This window comes from Bidens hawaiensis, unplaced genomic scaffold (genome assembly GCF_021521415.1).
Source record: "Bidens hawaiensis isolate Kalapana, Puna unplaced genomic scaffold, B.hawaiensis_p1.1 tig00019700_1, whole genome shotgun sequence".
Classification (NCBI taxonomy): domain Eukaryota; kingdom Viridiplantae; phylum Streptophyta; class Magnoliopsida; order Asterales; family Asteraceae; genus Bidens; species Bidens hawaiensis.
This window is the reverse complement of record NW_027492995.1, coordinates 39,818-53,201: the sequence shown is the minus strand read 5'-3', so window position 1 is coordinate 53,201 and position 13,384 is coordinate 39,818. Positions and strand designations below refer to the sequence as shown.

Here is a 13,384-nt window from a genome sequence, read left to right as displayed (position 1 = left end):
TGATGATTTGATCGGAATTCAGAACATGGTCGGTAAAGTATGTATGTATGTATGTATGTATGTATGTACGTGTTTTCAACTGTTGAATAAATGAAGCAGAATATAGGTATTTGACGATGATTGTGACTACGATAGCCGTCAATCAGGTGATGATGACGGGTCACCATTTTCTTCAATTCCGGGTCACATATATCATTTCTTTGACTAAAGGGATCTTTGTCGGGAACAACACTTAAAAGTTGTTAACGAGCTGGGTTAAACTAAGTCAAGGTTAGCTCGAGATTAAATCGACCTTCATTTCAAGCTGGCTTGCTCGATTCAATTTAGTTTGATATTATAACTTATTTATCGTAAGGGCCAAACATATAACTTATTGTTAATAGGTTAAAAATAAATTTTACTTTGTCAAAAAGTCGGGTATGTAAGTTACACAATCTATTAATTGTTACTATAGCTTAACTTAGATATACATAGTAGAATCGTAGATGATCTCTCTACTTTTGTTCTTCCTTTAATCTATGACAAAGAATCAATGAGTAATATTTTAATTTTAAACAAAAAGAAAATTATTGTATGTTTTATATAATACAAAATGTATTTTAACATTTTTGATTATTTAAACTCTTAAATTTCATGTAAAATTTTTTGATTTGTCCTCCTTACATGATAACCTAAATTACGCACAATTCATCCACTTTTAAAATTAATCACTTTTTAATAGGGATTAGTCTATAAAATAGTAACAATGTTTTTAAATTGTTTAAATTAGGTCACACACAAAATCTTTTGTTCCAATCAGGTCACAAAAGTTTATATTTTGTTCTAATCCTATATATTTTACCTTGAAAACAGATTTTGTAGGGTTTTTTTTTTCATAGTTTGACATTGCAAAATTATTATTTTTTTAATTGACAAAATTAGTAAAAATTGAGAATAAAAAGTTTTTAATAGTGAAAAATTGAAAAAAAAACTGAAAAATTGAAAAAAAAATTCAAGTTTTTTTTCAATTTTTTGAAATTTAAAAATTATTTTTCTCAATTTTTAAAAAGTATTTTGCAATGTCAAACTTTATAAAAATAAACCTGATTGGAACAAAGATTTTATGAGTAACCTGATTTAAACAATTTTAAAACTTGATTACTATTCTATAGAGTTACCCTTTTTAATACGACATATTTTTAAAAAAGAAAAAAAAGACAACATAATATCGAACATTTCATTTTTCTTTTAAGTGAGTACCTTTTTGCTATATTTCTTTTTTCAGAAAAAAAATATAGATTGCTTTTTTTTAACCCAAACGTGTTATGTGATAACATGCGTGATTATGTTTATGCCTTATTACGAAAATAGGTTGCGTAGTTACTTTGTATGTGTAATTATAAACATTTTTTTAAACAATTGCATTTATAAAAATAGGTTGTGTAATATGATGTATGATTATTTTATATAAAAGTCTAGTTATTCATCAATAATGTTGCGTGATTATGTAACTTTTTGTAAATGATCCACAGTTCGTTGTTTCCTTAGCTGTTATAAATAATTGGAAACTACACTAACTAGATGTAAATAATGCTTTGGTTCATGGACATCTAAGTTTTTTTTAGAACGACTTATGGGCATCTAAGTGAAGTTGTATATATGGAACAACCCTCTGGCTTTACTATTCTACATTTTCTACACATGTTTATCGTTTCAACAAAGCCATATACGGTCTTAAACAAGCACCACACGCTTGGTTCCATAGGATAAGTGTCTTTCTTGTCTCTAATGGGTCAGTGTGTAGTAGAGCCGGCACCTCTTTATTTGTTTTCAAATGGGACACGTGCATTATGTATCTCCATGTTTATGTTGACGACTTACTTTTAACCGGCAATCAGGAGAACATTATTGCATCTTTTATAGTTTGCTTACATAATGAGTTTGCTATCAAAGACCTTAGCAACTAAACTACTTTATTGGGCTAGAGGACACTTATACAACTAATGGGTTGTTTCTTATCAATCCAAATATGCCTCTAATGCAGTGAAACAAGTAAACCAATTCTCTTAAGCGCCAACCTTGGCTCACTATCAATGTGTCCAAAGGATCCTTAGATATATCAATATTTCTACAGGCGGCCATAGCTTTTGGTCTTTCTTACAAGCGGCATTCATGTGCCAATATTCTTGGCTACTCTAACGCCGACTGGAGTTTTTGTCTTGAGGCACGGCGATCCTACCTATGGCTATTCTACCTTCTTTGGAGTCTTATGGAGTGCCAATAAATAACCTACCTTTTCTTGCTCCGATTTTGAATTTGAATATTGAGTTATGGCCAATACTAAGGCAACGCTAATTTGGATCACTCGCATGCTATGTGAACTTCATGCCTTACCTCCGGATGGGCCCACTCGTCTGTCGGATAACCACAATGCACTCTTTCAAGCATAAAACTCATTCTCCCATAAACAAGCCAAACACATTGAGTTTGACTATTACTTCATTCATTTGATAGTCTTCTCCGCAAACTTCTCACTCGGGTTGTTCCGGCCAAGCTTCAAGTGGCTAACATTTTTACAAAAATGTCTTTGTCGCCACAATTTGAATTTTTCCAGGGTATGATACGTATCTGACCGCCACCCTTCTACTTGAGAGAGGACCTTAATCATATGTGATGTACTTGTTTATAGTTTATGTATCCTTTTGTATCTTGTTGTAACTAATTCATTTATATATAGTGTTTATCTTGTGCCTTTATCGAATGGAGAATTTAGATTAAAGACATTGCCCCCAATACCCGAACGATTCATTTTAAGACGGTATGTCAACCGTCCATACTGATTTGACACTTTAGTCTTTACTCACACGTACATGAGCATCATTAAGGAGGAAACCCAGCGTGGGGAAAAAACCCGGTTATGTCTGGTTTCGAACCTTTGACCATAATAATCCTAAGCCGTAACCATCACTCTCATGTCATTTGGACAAGAAAGCGAATTGCACCTTAATCTCTAATTCAGCAACTCGAAACAAACCTTAGAGCGCACCCCTAGCAGCTGCATTGTCGGCATTTGTATCTTTCCGATGAAACCTGCTTTCTGGTCATTGTTTAACAACGTGATCCTTGAACGTGTACACTGCCTTCACGGTATTTGACATCACATAATTGTTGTAGGATTTTTGTTCTGCTTTTGACCCATTAATTTATGTTCTTCGAAATCGATAATATATTGTAGCCCAAGACATTGCTAAGAAGACCATTTTAATTGTATGTTATATTACATTATCGTAGCCCAATAGGCAACACTAAAACTTTTGGTCCGGCCCGTTTCATCCTTTCTTTTATTTTTTTTATTTAGCCTAACATAGACATATTGTTTATTTCATTTGTACGTAAATAAACTAGTTTTAGAGCTCGTGTGACACACGTGATGCTTAAAAAAAATACTATTAAGCTATAAAATTAAATTATTAAATTTAAACTAATAAAACTATATTTTATTAAGTTAAATGGTTTTATAGGTACAAATTATATTTTCTAATTGAATATTCATACGAATACGTGGTGGATTGTTGCACAGTATATAGTGATTTAGTTAGTTGTAATTATATTTTTTTTAATGAAATAGCAAATTCTAACAAAAAATTATAAAATGTTTCATTAATAATGATATAAAAAAACATCATATTAATATATAATATTAGCATGAATAAAACATGAAACATGTGATTCGGAAAAAAAGAGAACAAATATGAGACAAAAGGGTATTTAAACAATTAATTGCAAAAAGGTCTAGGTGGATTATTAGTGCACTCTTTGTTGTTCCATGTTCCATCAGTATTGTAATATTTGTATTAAGCATATGAGGAGATATTAGTAATTTAGTGGTTGAGACATCTTTGAGGAACTATCTTGGAAAGTGGGATAGGATGTGTGTCTGAGGGCTTGATAATGTATTCCCCAAGACCCGAACTTGCTTAATTCGGTATGTGTTGGGAACAATCCATTATCGGTTAAGTGTATTGTCTCAACATCATTGTTTGAAAGGTATTGGCTTTCTATGTGAAGAGTCTTGTCATGAGCCTACTCCTTAAAAGATCATGGAACCAATTTTTTTTAATCTTTAGGTGGTTGTTAGATTTCTAGGTGGTTATGTTAATTACTTGTAGAAGTAGGTGATTCGCTCGGGGGAGGTCCCGCAAGCTTTCATGAAAGCGAAGTTGGGTTGCGACTTTGATGAATCTCAATCCGCAATAGTGAATGTTGTGGTGTTCTTCTTGTTGCGCATAAATAATCAAGGTGGTATTGCTAATCGTCTAAAGATACAAAAAGACGAAGGTTCATCCCCCAACTTAGGAAAGGAAGTTTTATCAAATATAGTCCTCTACACATGCTAGTCCAAGGAAAGTCTCTACGGCAAACACCACAATTATCTCGAGGCAAGGCACACAACAAAGCTCCCTACGAAGTAAACCGACAAATGTTGAAGATCGTGTGTACGACACAATTAGGCATAGGAACAATGCACGAAACAAAAGGATAATACAAGCACAAACACCATTGGTCCTAATAAGGACATAGTTCATGATGACAAGTTGTGGATAATAAGGTCAAAGTTTAAATGATAAATTGCATATACAAAATGGCTTCTAGCTTAGTGGTATCAATATAGTAAATAGCGATGTACCTTCTCATGAGGTTGAGGGTTTGAGTCTCACAGTGGTCAATGATTAGTGGATGTGTGGTAGTGTGGACAAGCTATTCTATAATAGTGAAAAGAAAATGACATTGTATATACACATATGCAATCACCAAGAGAATGTGTTGCAAAACATATGGAGTGCTCATCAACACTCATAAGAACATTATGAACAAAACTTTATCTAAATGACTACAAGTATTGTGTAAGCTCATGCCAAATTAGATTCCAAATATTAACAACTATCTAATACAATTTGAGTGAGACAAGAGTATTACTCAGATTAAGAAGTCAACTGGTGTTGGCTTATATACTATTACCACTTGGAACCTTGGCCCTATCACCATTTCATTCTTTTTACTAAAAAAGACATAAACAACAATTGCAATACTCTCTCTCTTTTTGGATAATATTTCTCCTTTCATGTTCATCTTTCTTTTGATCCGCGGCTGACTTCCCGACGATCAACGGGGAGTTTTGTTATGATGGGTGTGACCAACAGGTGTTCACATACTTCCCATGTTACCGAGATCATCATCACCAGCTTCTTCCGCCACAAGATTTAAGCAACCCAACCTTTCCATAACAAGATATTATATTTTTACAAATCCAAATTATCCTGAATCTTTTGAGTTGACTTTTGTCATCACACTTGATCTGACTCAAAATTGTGTTCAAGATGTTCTTGATTGATATCCCATCAGGATCCAGATCAATGGTTAGTTTTGGAGATAAAAGAAATGGATCAAGAAGCTCGTTTTATAAAACGTTCGATCAGGAAGACAATGAGAATGATGAATATGATGATTACTTTCACCATCACGAGAAGAAAAGACGACTGACAGCTGATCAAGTTCAGTTTTTGGAGAAAAGTTTTAAGACAGAAAACAAACTCGATCCTGAAAGAAAGATTCAGCTAGCAAAAGAACTCGGGTTGCAGCTTAGACAGATCGCGATCTGGTTCCAAAACCGCCGTGCACGGTGGAGAACCAAACAACTTGAGAAAGACTATGATACTCTCCAAGAAAGTTACAACCAACTCAAGGCAAATTATGACAGTCTACTTCAAGAAAAAGAAAACTAAAATCACAGGTAGTCATGTAATCTTGATCTTAAAGTGTTAACTAAGTTTATTATCTATATTTGGTTTATTATTTATCTTCAAATATTAGGATGGTTTTTAGTGTTATACAATTGTCATTTGTTAGTTAGTTTACTCATTCACCAATACAGTTATTATAGTTCTTTTGAATTTTTCATCAAGATAAATAAATTATATATCTAATCTTTACATTCAAATAATTGTTTAGGTTGTTGATCTAAGTGAAAAATTACTTCAGCAAGAGACGGAAAAGGGAAGTTTTGATGCATCTAGTACCAAATGTGAATCTTTTCGGATCCAACTTGAACCCGTTGCAGATTGTTTGAATCATCATCATCATCATCATCATCATCATCATCATCATCATCATCATCGTACTCAGTATATCCCACCAATAGCAAAGCTATGGTAGGGTCTGAGGAGGGTAAGATGTAGACAGCCTTACCTTTACCCCATAGGGATAGAGAGGCTGCTTCCGGTGAGACCCCCGGCTCGATAGTAGTTTTGCATCAAGCCTTGGACATAAGGCACATAGCACTCAATCATCGGGACACCGGCTGATCGGTGCATGTACCCTTGTCTTTCGGCTATCAACGCCACTACATGATGCCTGATTAACCGTCCGTCACTTTTAACGTTATTTTCACGAGATTAGTAAAATAACGTCAAAATTAGTGCAATTTCACTTTTGCCCACCCGTGGGTTCACACATATATATATCATATGTGCAATTTCAAAATTAGTGCAATTTCACTTTTGCCCACCCGAGGGTTCACACATATATACATCATATGTGCAGATTGTTTGAATGATGAATATATATCCAAGAACTTAAATGTGGGGGACGTTATGAGTGACTCGAGCAGCCCAAAATACGTAGATGAGGTCCAATGTTTATTAGAGCGGGCTGACCCCTCTTATTTGTTTGATTATGATCACAGTGATGAATCTTTGGATGAAGAAGATAACTTGGCGAAGATGTTTGTAAATCCAGTTACCGGTAACATGTTGCCAAAGATCAAAAATAGTGATGACCAAGAACTTGATCAATCATTTTGTTTTTGGCCTTATTGAGTTAACTCATTATGTAAGTTTTATTGTTGTATGTTCTTCATGAAATTTCCCAAGAAAAGAATAATGTGGAAAGGAATAAAGACCAATGTGCATTCCCATCTAAGAGTCTAATATTTGTTTAATTTTAATATAAATTTGATAACATAAAATAATCAATGTGAAAGCAACCATTGTTGTTTCTGAATTGCTAAGAATTTAATAATTTTTTTCTTTATACTTGAAAATGGGATATACACTATTAATTCTCCTTACATCAACATGTTACTGGCAGTTGATAAGATGTTCTATAAAGAATTTTGAGCCATAATAGTTTACTAAACAATTGTGCTTGATGAAAATATATATTTTAGACTCCTATACATATAGTTGCATATAGTTTGCATAATCTTCTTTATTTACTCCAAAAACAACTATTAAAAATTCAGAATAATCCTACCTGCGGTGCTTAATTTAAGACTATGATCTACACGTGGAATCTTAGTGATGCCATCTGAAAATGATGCAACCATTTTTATAATATAAGCTTCGGGACATCTTAACCAATTGAATATGGGGTTTCATATTGAATCTATTAAGAACAATTCAACAAACAATGAATAAGCACCAGCTCAACTTTAGCCACACATTTATTTAAAAAAAGCTCTTAGAACTCATAACATAACTTAAAAAATAATAACCCCACAAAGAAGCTGATGTTACAAAACTCATTTCACATTCATTTCTGGTTGCGGATGAACGAACAAAATCTTTAGTTCCCAAAACATTAATATACAAACAATCTCCAGCCACAGGGAAGTTACTTAATTTAGAAAGTGTCAAGAAAATCAACGGATTGATTATGATCAAGCATAATCTGAATGTGAGTCATAGAAGTCACTCGGGCAAGGTGACATCACCTCTTGTTCTATAAACTGCAAAACCTCTTGCATTGATGGTCTGTCATTCGGGTTCGCCTCAGTGCACCTCCCTGCAATCTCCAGAACCGCTTCTACAGTCGTTGCGTCTGCATCGGTGCACCTATTGTCCACCACATCTTCCAAACGATTCTCCTTTCGCAGGGTGTTCAACTGTTTAATTAAATTCAGAATCAAATTATTTATTGCATTTTCAAATATTCAACCTTTATATGAAAAAGGTTAGAAATACATACCCAACCAACAACATTTAGGCCCCGTTTCACAAAAGTCGGATCAGTTGGTCGTTTTCCCGTTATAAGCTCCAATAACAAAACCCCAAAGCTATAAACATCTGATTTCATAGTGGCTCGTCCGCTTTGCAGATACTCTGTTTAACATAAAATGAAAATATTTGTGATTTGGTCAAGATAGCGGAAAGTGAAAAAAGAGACAAACCTGGTGCAAGATAGGCGAAAGTGCCAGCCATGACAGTGGTTACGTGAGCTTCCTCATCTACCAAAAGCTTAGCAAGACCAAAATCAGAAACCCGAGGCTCGAGATTATCATCTAGAAGAATATTGCTCGATTTTATATTCTGGTGAAGTATTTTCGGACTACAATCATGGTGCAGATAAGCCAATCCACGAGCTGAACCGTAAGCTACTTTCAAACGAGCAGTCCAACTCAACGTTTGATCTCCGTCCCGGCATTCTAAAATCACAAATTTATAAAAACATTTAAACACTAAACACATATAAAGTAGACGGTCTGGGTCGTTCCTGGCTCAAACCGAACCAAAAACCGATTTTTGGAAACCGTTCGGTTTAAGATTTTTTGTTTTCAATTTACCATTTGGACTTTAAAACTTTGGGTGGCAAAAAAAAAACCAAAATAATGAATATGGGTCTAAATCTTTTTGTAGATTAATAATTAATTTATTATTATACATTTGGACCTAAAATATTTGGTTTACACTATTTACTAAACTCTTACAAATTACTTGGCATTCATAATTAAAAACAAATATCCATAAATTCGGTTTGGTTTTTTCATTTTAGTTACATGCAAAACCGAACCAAAAATTCGCTTTTCACGAAAATATAAAAACGAAACCATCGGTTTTATTTTGGTTCGGTTTTTCAGTTTCATAGACACCCTAAGTCAAAGAATGAAGCTTACCATGTAAGAAATTTTCAAGACTACCATTGGCCACATAGTCATAGATAAGAAGCTTTGAATCAGGAAACCGACAATACCCTTGAAGATTAACAAGATTAATATGTTTAACACTGCCCAATATTTCCAATTCCCGTTCAAATGCTAGATCTTGACTTTCTCGTCTTCGGTCAACTCTTTTAACAGCAAACGTGGCACAATCATTCATGGCCATTCGGTACACAGTCCCAAACCCACCCGAACCAACCATATGTACATCGTTAAGAGACTCGAGCTTCTCGATAATCTCACTCGAAGGGTAAGGAAGGTCACCGTGGAATGTTATAAGTTGTGTACCTATAAAGTCATAAAATCAGTTAAGAAATTAATAAACTTTACTAAAACACTTAAAAATGTGAGCTTTTTTTTCTCTTTCCTTACTCGTTTCTTGATGAAATTGTTTCTTGACAACCACGTATCGTTTTGCAGCCCGTGATTTCTTTGTAAGCAACCAAACCAACAACGATACAAAGGACACAAGTGCTACACACAACGCGACCACAACACCGATAAATACTCCTTTTACTGAATGAGACGAACTTTTAGGCACTGTAACAGTTAAAATACATCATAAACGGTTAAGACTGATTCTGCCCACAAGTAATTTTTGTATTTTTAATGAACAAAAAGTCGTTTTTCATATTAACAACTTGCCTGCTGCTTCATCACTTTCTGCATGCGGTAAGACAGCAGGAAATCCCAATGACGTTTTGCACGGTTTGTGTATTTGCTGGCCACAAAGTTCTAAATTACCAATAAACCTACGTGTAGTGACCCGTATTTCAAATTAGTATTTTTGGAAAAGGTGAATAAGCTATGAATAATTCAAGAAAATCAAATGCTAGAATACAAAATAAGTAACTAACATGCTTGATGACAACTTAAGACTAAATGCATCTACGTAGTATTTTAAAGTTATAAAGTTGGTAACTTACGAGTTGTTTCCAAACTTTGTTAGTGCTCCAAAATTTGGAATTTCACCCGGAAAAAAATTTGCAGATAAGTTCCTGAAAGTAAATGTGATTATCAATTTATTTTTCAAATTTAAAGCAACATGATTATCAAACTAACTAAGTAACTTACAAGGATTGAAGACGAATGAGATGACCAAGAGATGAAGGTATTGCTCCCCTCAAAGTATTGCTTGACAAATCCCTGAATAATGAGAGAAATAATGGATACAAATTAAACAAGAACCAAGTTTTAATTAACATTCTTCAGTTTAAGTCATGGGTAAAAGTATAACATATATGATATAGCATAAAACACATTATTTGACTTCTGCTAAATCACTTGTCACTGCATATGGACAAAACCCTAGTAGGTGAACCACATTTATACATAAATGAATTTTCCACTTATATAATTCTTAAATTTCGGTCAACAATATGTTACTTCGATTATGAAAAGAATGCACAATCTAAAAAAAATGAAACTAACTTACAGTATACTAAGAAGAGAAAGGTTTCCTATATTTGAAGGTATGCCACCTTGAAGAAAATTAGCCCTCAAGTACCTACACAAGATCCAGCACATTGCATATCAGTAAAATGTACAATATTTAATATTGCACATTGCTAAACAAAGAAGATACCAAATTCACAGTTTGACTTACACAGCTCTGAGTTCAACACATTTACTTATATCATTAGGTATGATACCGTGTAATCTATTATGGTGAAGTGCCCTGATAATAAACAAGAACACCATATTATAGAAAACAAAGTACAACCAAAATTTGCACATATTACAACTAATAAAGATGCAAAAATAGTTAAAATACACTTACAGTCTCTGTAATCTACTGAGTTTACCAATGCTTGGAGATATAAACCCTTCAAGCTCCATGTATGGCAAGTTTCTGTAAAATCCCCAAATTTAATCAAAGGTTACAACTTTTAGCAAAAACAAATTTTCTTGAAATTAGGGTTTTTGTTCCTTTTTAACATTTCTTGAAATATGCAGTAAAAAGGTTAAAAACTTGAAACAAGAAGTCATAGATTTACATTGCTAAAACTCTTTGGTCACTTGGGTAGCAAGTGATACCAGTCCATTGACATGGGGTTTCAACATTATCCACCCAATTGCTCAAAACATTCTTGGTGTCATTCAAACTTTGTTTCAGCTCCAGCAAAGTTAACCCTAAAAGAAACAATAAAGATTCAAGATTATTAATACAAAAAAGTGTCAAAAAAACAATCTTTTTGTTTGGAATAGGAACAAGAATGTTACCATCTTGAGTGAGAGCAAAAGAACAAGTGCTGAAAAGGGTTGTTGAAATGTAAGCAGCTGATAAAACCCAAAGCAAGATTAGATTCATGGCACTGGTTTGTTGTTGAGACATGAGTCAAAGAGGTTCAAATGTGTGTCATAAAGAGGATTCAAAATTTTAAAGCCCCAATGAAGTAATGTGTTTAGAGTAGTGGGTACACTGCTTTTAAAACAAAGAGGTTGGTGGGGTTAAAGTTCAAACTGGATTTGACAAAACCAGCTCAATCAACTGTTTTTTAATTAGCCACGGACATAAGTTCAGATTTTGGTCTACAAGTTTAATTTATTTTATTATTTTTTGAACAAGAAGAGCTCGAATATTTCAGACCAAATTCAAATAATTAGTATATTATTTCTATTCATTTATTTAGATTTTAATCTTACGTTTTTTGGAATTGCTATTAATAAAAATGGAAGAGTAAAAGTTTTATTAGTTAATTAGGATATGAATTATTATTGACTAAATTATCATTTGTTTTGATATACGGAAGTCATTCTCGGTTGACAACTAGAAAGGGGCCTTTGGCAAGGAGACCCTTTATCTAATTTCCTCTTTATTATTGTTTTGGAGGGGCTTCATGTTGCTATAGAATATATTAAAAACGTGGGACTATATTGTGGGGTGCGAATTGGTAGAGATAACTTTTCTTTATCTCATTTAGTTTATGCCAATGATGTGATTATGTTGGGGGAATGGTCGGTTGATAATTTGCATTTTTATAGTCTTCGCTTTAATTGTTTTTTGGTTTTTTTTTTCGTTTCGGGTTTAAAGCTTAACATGTATAAGTCTAGTTTATTCGGGGTTAATGTTAGTTCATGGAGATGTGAAGCAATTTGATGATATAGTTGGATGCAAAGCTGGAAAATCCCCATTTATTTACTTAGGTATCCTAGTTGGAGCAAGCATGTCGAATTCTAATGGTTGGAAGCCTATTTTGAAGAAATTTGATAAAAGGCTTTCTAAATGGAAAGCAAATCTTTTGTCCATATGGGGGGGTCAGTTTTTATTACGTCCTTGGTTCTATTGGCATTTATTATTTATCTCTTTTTAAGATTCCAAAGACGGTTAACAAAAAGATAGAAGGCATGAGAGCGAGATTTTTTTTGGGGGGGAGGGGATGAGATGAATCGAAAAAATCCTTAGGGTAAAATGGGAAGTTGTTCTTGCATATAAATCTAAATGTGGATTCGACATTGAAGTTTGTGGAATCTAAATAGGACGCTTCTTCAAGTGGCGATGGAGGTTTGTTAATAGTCAAAATTCTATGTGGGTTCAAGTTTTACAAAACTTATATGGAAAGAACCTTGATAATTCAGGTATGTCTACTTCTTTAAAAGTTTAAATGGGATTTGGGCTAAAATTGTTATAAGCATGTAGGAATTAAATGAAGAGAATTGATTTGTATTAACTCTTTAAAAAATAAAGTGGGAAATGGGAAGAAAACATCTTTTTGGAATGAGGTATGGCCGGGTGATGTTCCATTTTTTTATCGGTATCCTAGATTGTTTAATTTGGACACCCAAAACGATTGTGTGATTTGTGACCAGATCACTACTTCGGGGACGGTTTGGGGTTGGAGAAAAATACCGATGGGAGGTTCAGAATATAATCAGTTTATCGGCCTTCAGTTAGTTATAGCCGATGTTTGTTTGGGAGATTCAAATGATAAATGGGTGTGGTAGTTGGATCTAGCAGATGATTTTTCGGTTAAGTCTATTAGAAAACACACTGATATTAAAGATCTTCCGGATGGGAGTCATGTTACTAGATGGCATAGACTTATCTCAAGGAAGGTTAATATTCATGTCTGGAGACTTCTTTTGGATCGTCTTCCGACAAGACTAAACTTAAGTAAGAGGGGCTTTGACATTCAACATATTGTTTGTCCGATTTGTTCAGCTACGGTTGAATCTTCGAATCATATGTTGTTGTATATACTCTTGCAAATAGGATAAGGAGTTGTATTCGTAGTTAGTTGGATATTTCGTTTTCGGTTATCCGTTCTCTTCATTCGATAATCTTGTGGTTAGATTCGCTTATATTTATAAAAAAATAAGAGAGGGGTTATTGAGGCGATTATTTATACAGCTTAGTGGTGTATTTGGAGGTTTTGAAATGGTAAGGTTTTCGGTCAACGGGAAGTCGAG

General features: G+C 33.8%; 1 protein-coding gene and 1 pseudogene across 1 annotated transcript; one reads left to right on the top strand and one right to left on the bottom strand.

Moving 5' to 3' along the window:
* Window positions 1–5,306: 5,306 nt before the first annotated feature.
* LOC143559110 (uncharacterized) lies at window positions 5,307–6,854 on the top strand (annotated as a pseudogene).
* Window positions 6,855–7,462: 608 nt separating this feature from the next.
* Window positions 7,463–11,529, bottom strand: LOC143559118 (LRR receptor-like serine/threonine-protein kinase FEI 2). Its single transcript, XM_077047795.1, has 13 exons — window positions 11,198–11,529; window positions 10,972–11,107; window positions 10,755–10,826; window positions 10,581–10,652; window positions 10,410–10,481; window positions 10,049–10,120; window positions 9,901–9,972; window positions 9,620–9,726; window positions 9,347–9,514; window positions 8,930–9,262; window positions 8,207–8,461; window positions 8,005–8,138; window positions 7,463–7,921 (listed from the first exon to the last, which is right to left on the bottom strand). Exons 1-13 carry the CDS (start codon window positions 11,307–11,309, stop codon window positions 7,697–7,699), a joined length of 1,830 nt encoding a protein of 609 aa, XP_076903910.1. The 5' UTR covers window positions 11,310–11,529; the 3' UTR covers window positions 7,463–7,696.
* Between the last annotated feature and the right edge of the window lie 1,855 nt (window positions 11,530–13,384).

What these genes read in the sequence shown, in the direction of transcription:
- LOC143559118 (XM_077047795.1), bottom strand. Translation starts at nt 11,309, where the DNA reads ATGTCTCAACAACAAACCAGTGCCATGAATCTAATCTTGCTTTGGGTT. An exon ending in TGTGTTGAACTCAGAGCTGT is followed by an intron (nt 10,482 to 10,580) that starts GTAAGTCAAACT and finishes GATCTTGTGTAG; the next exon opens with GTACTTGAGGGCTAATTTTC. An exon ending in GCCTAAATGTTGTTGGTTGG is followed by an intron (nt 7,922 to 8,004) that starts GTATGTATTTCT and finishes TTAATTAAACAG; the next exon opens with TTGAACACCCTGCGAAAGGA.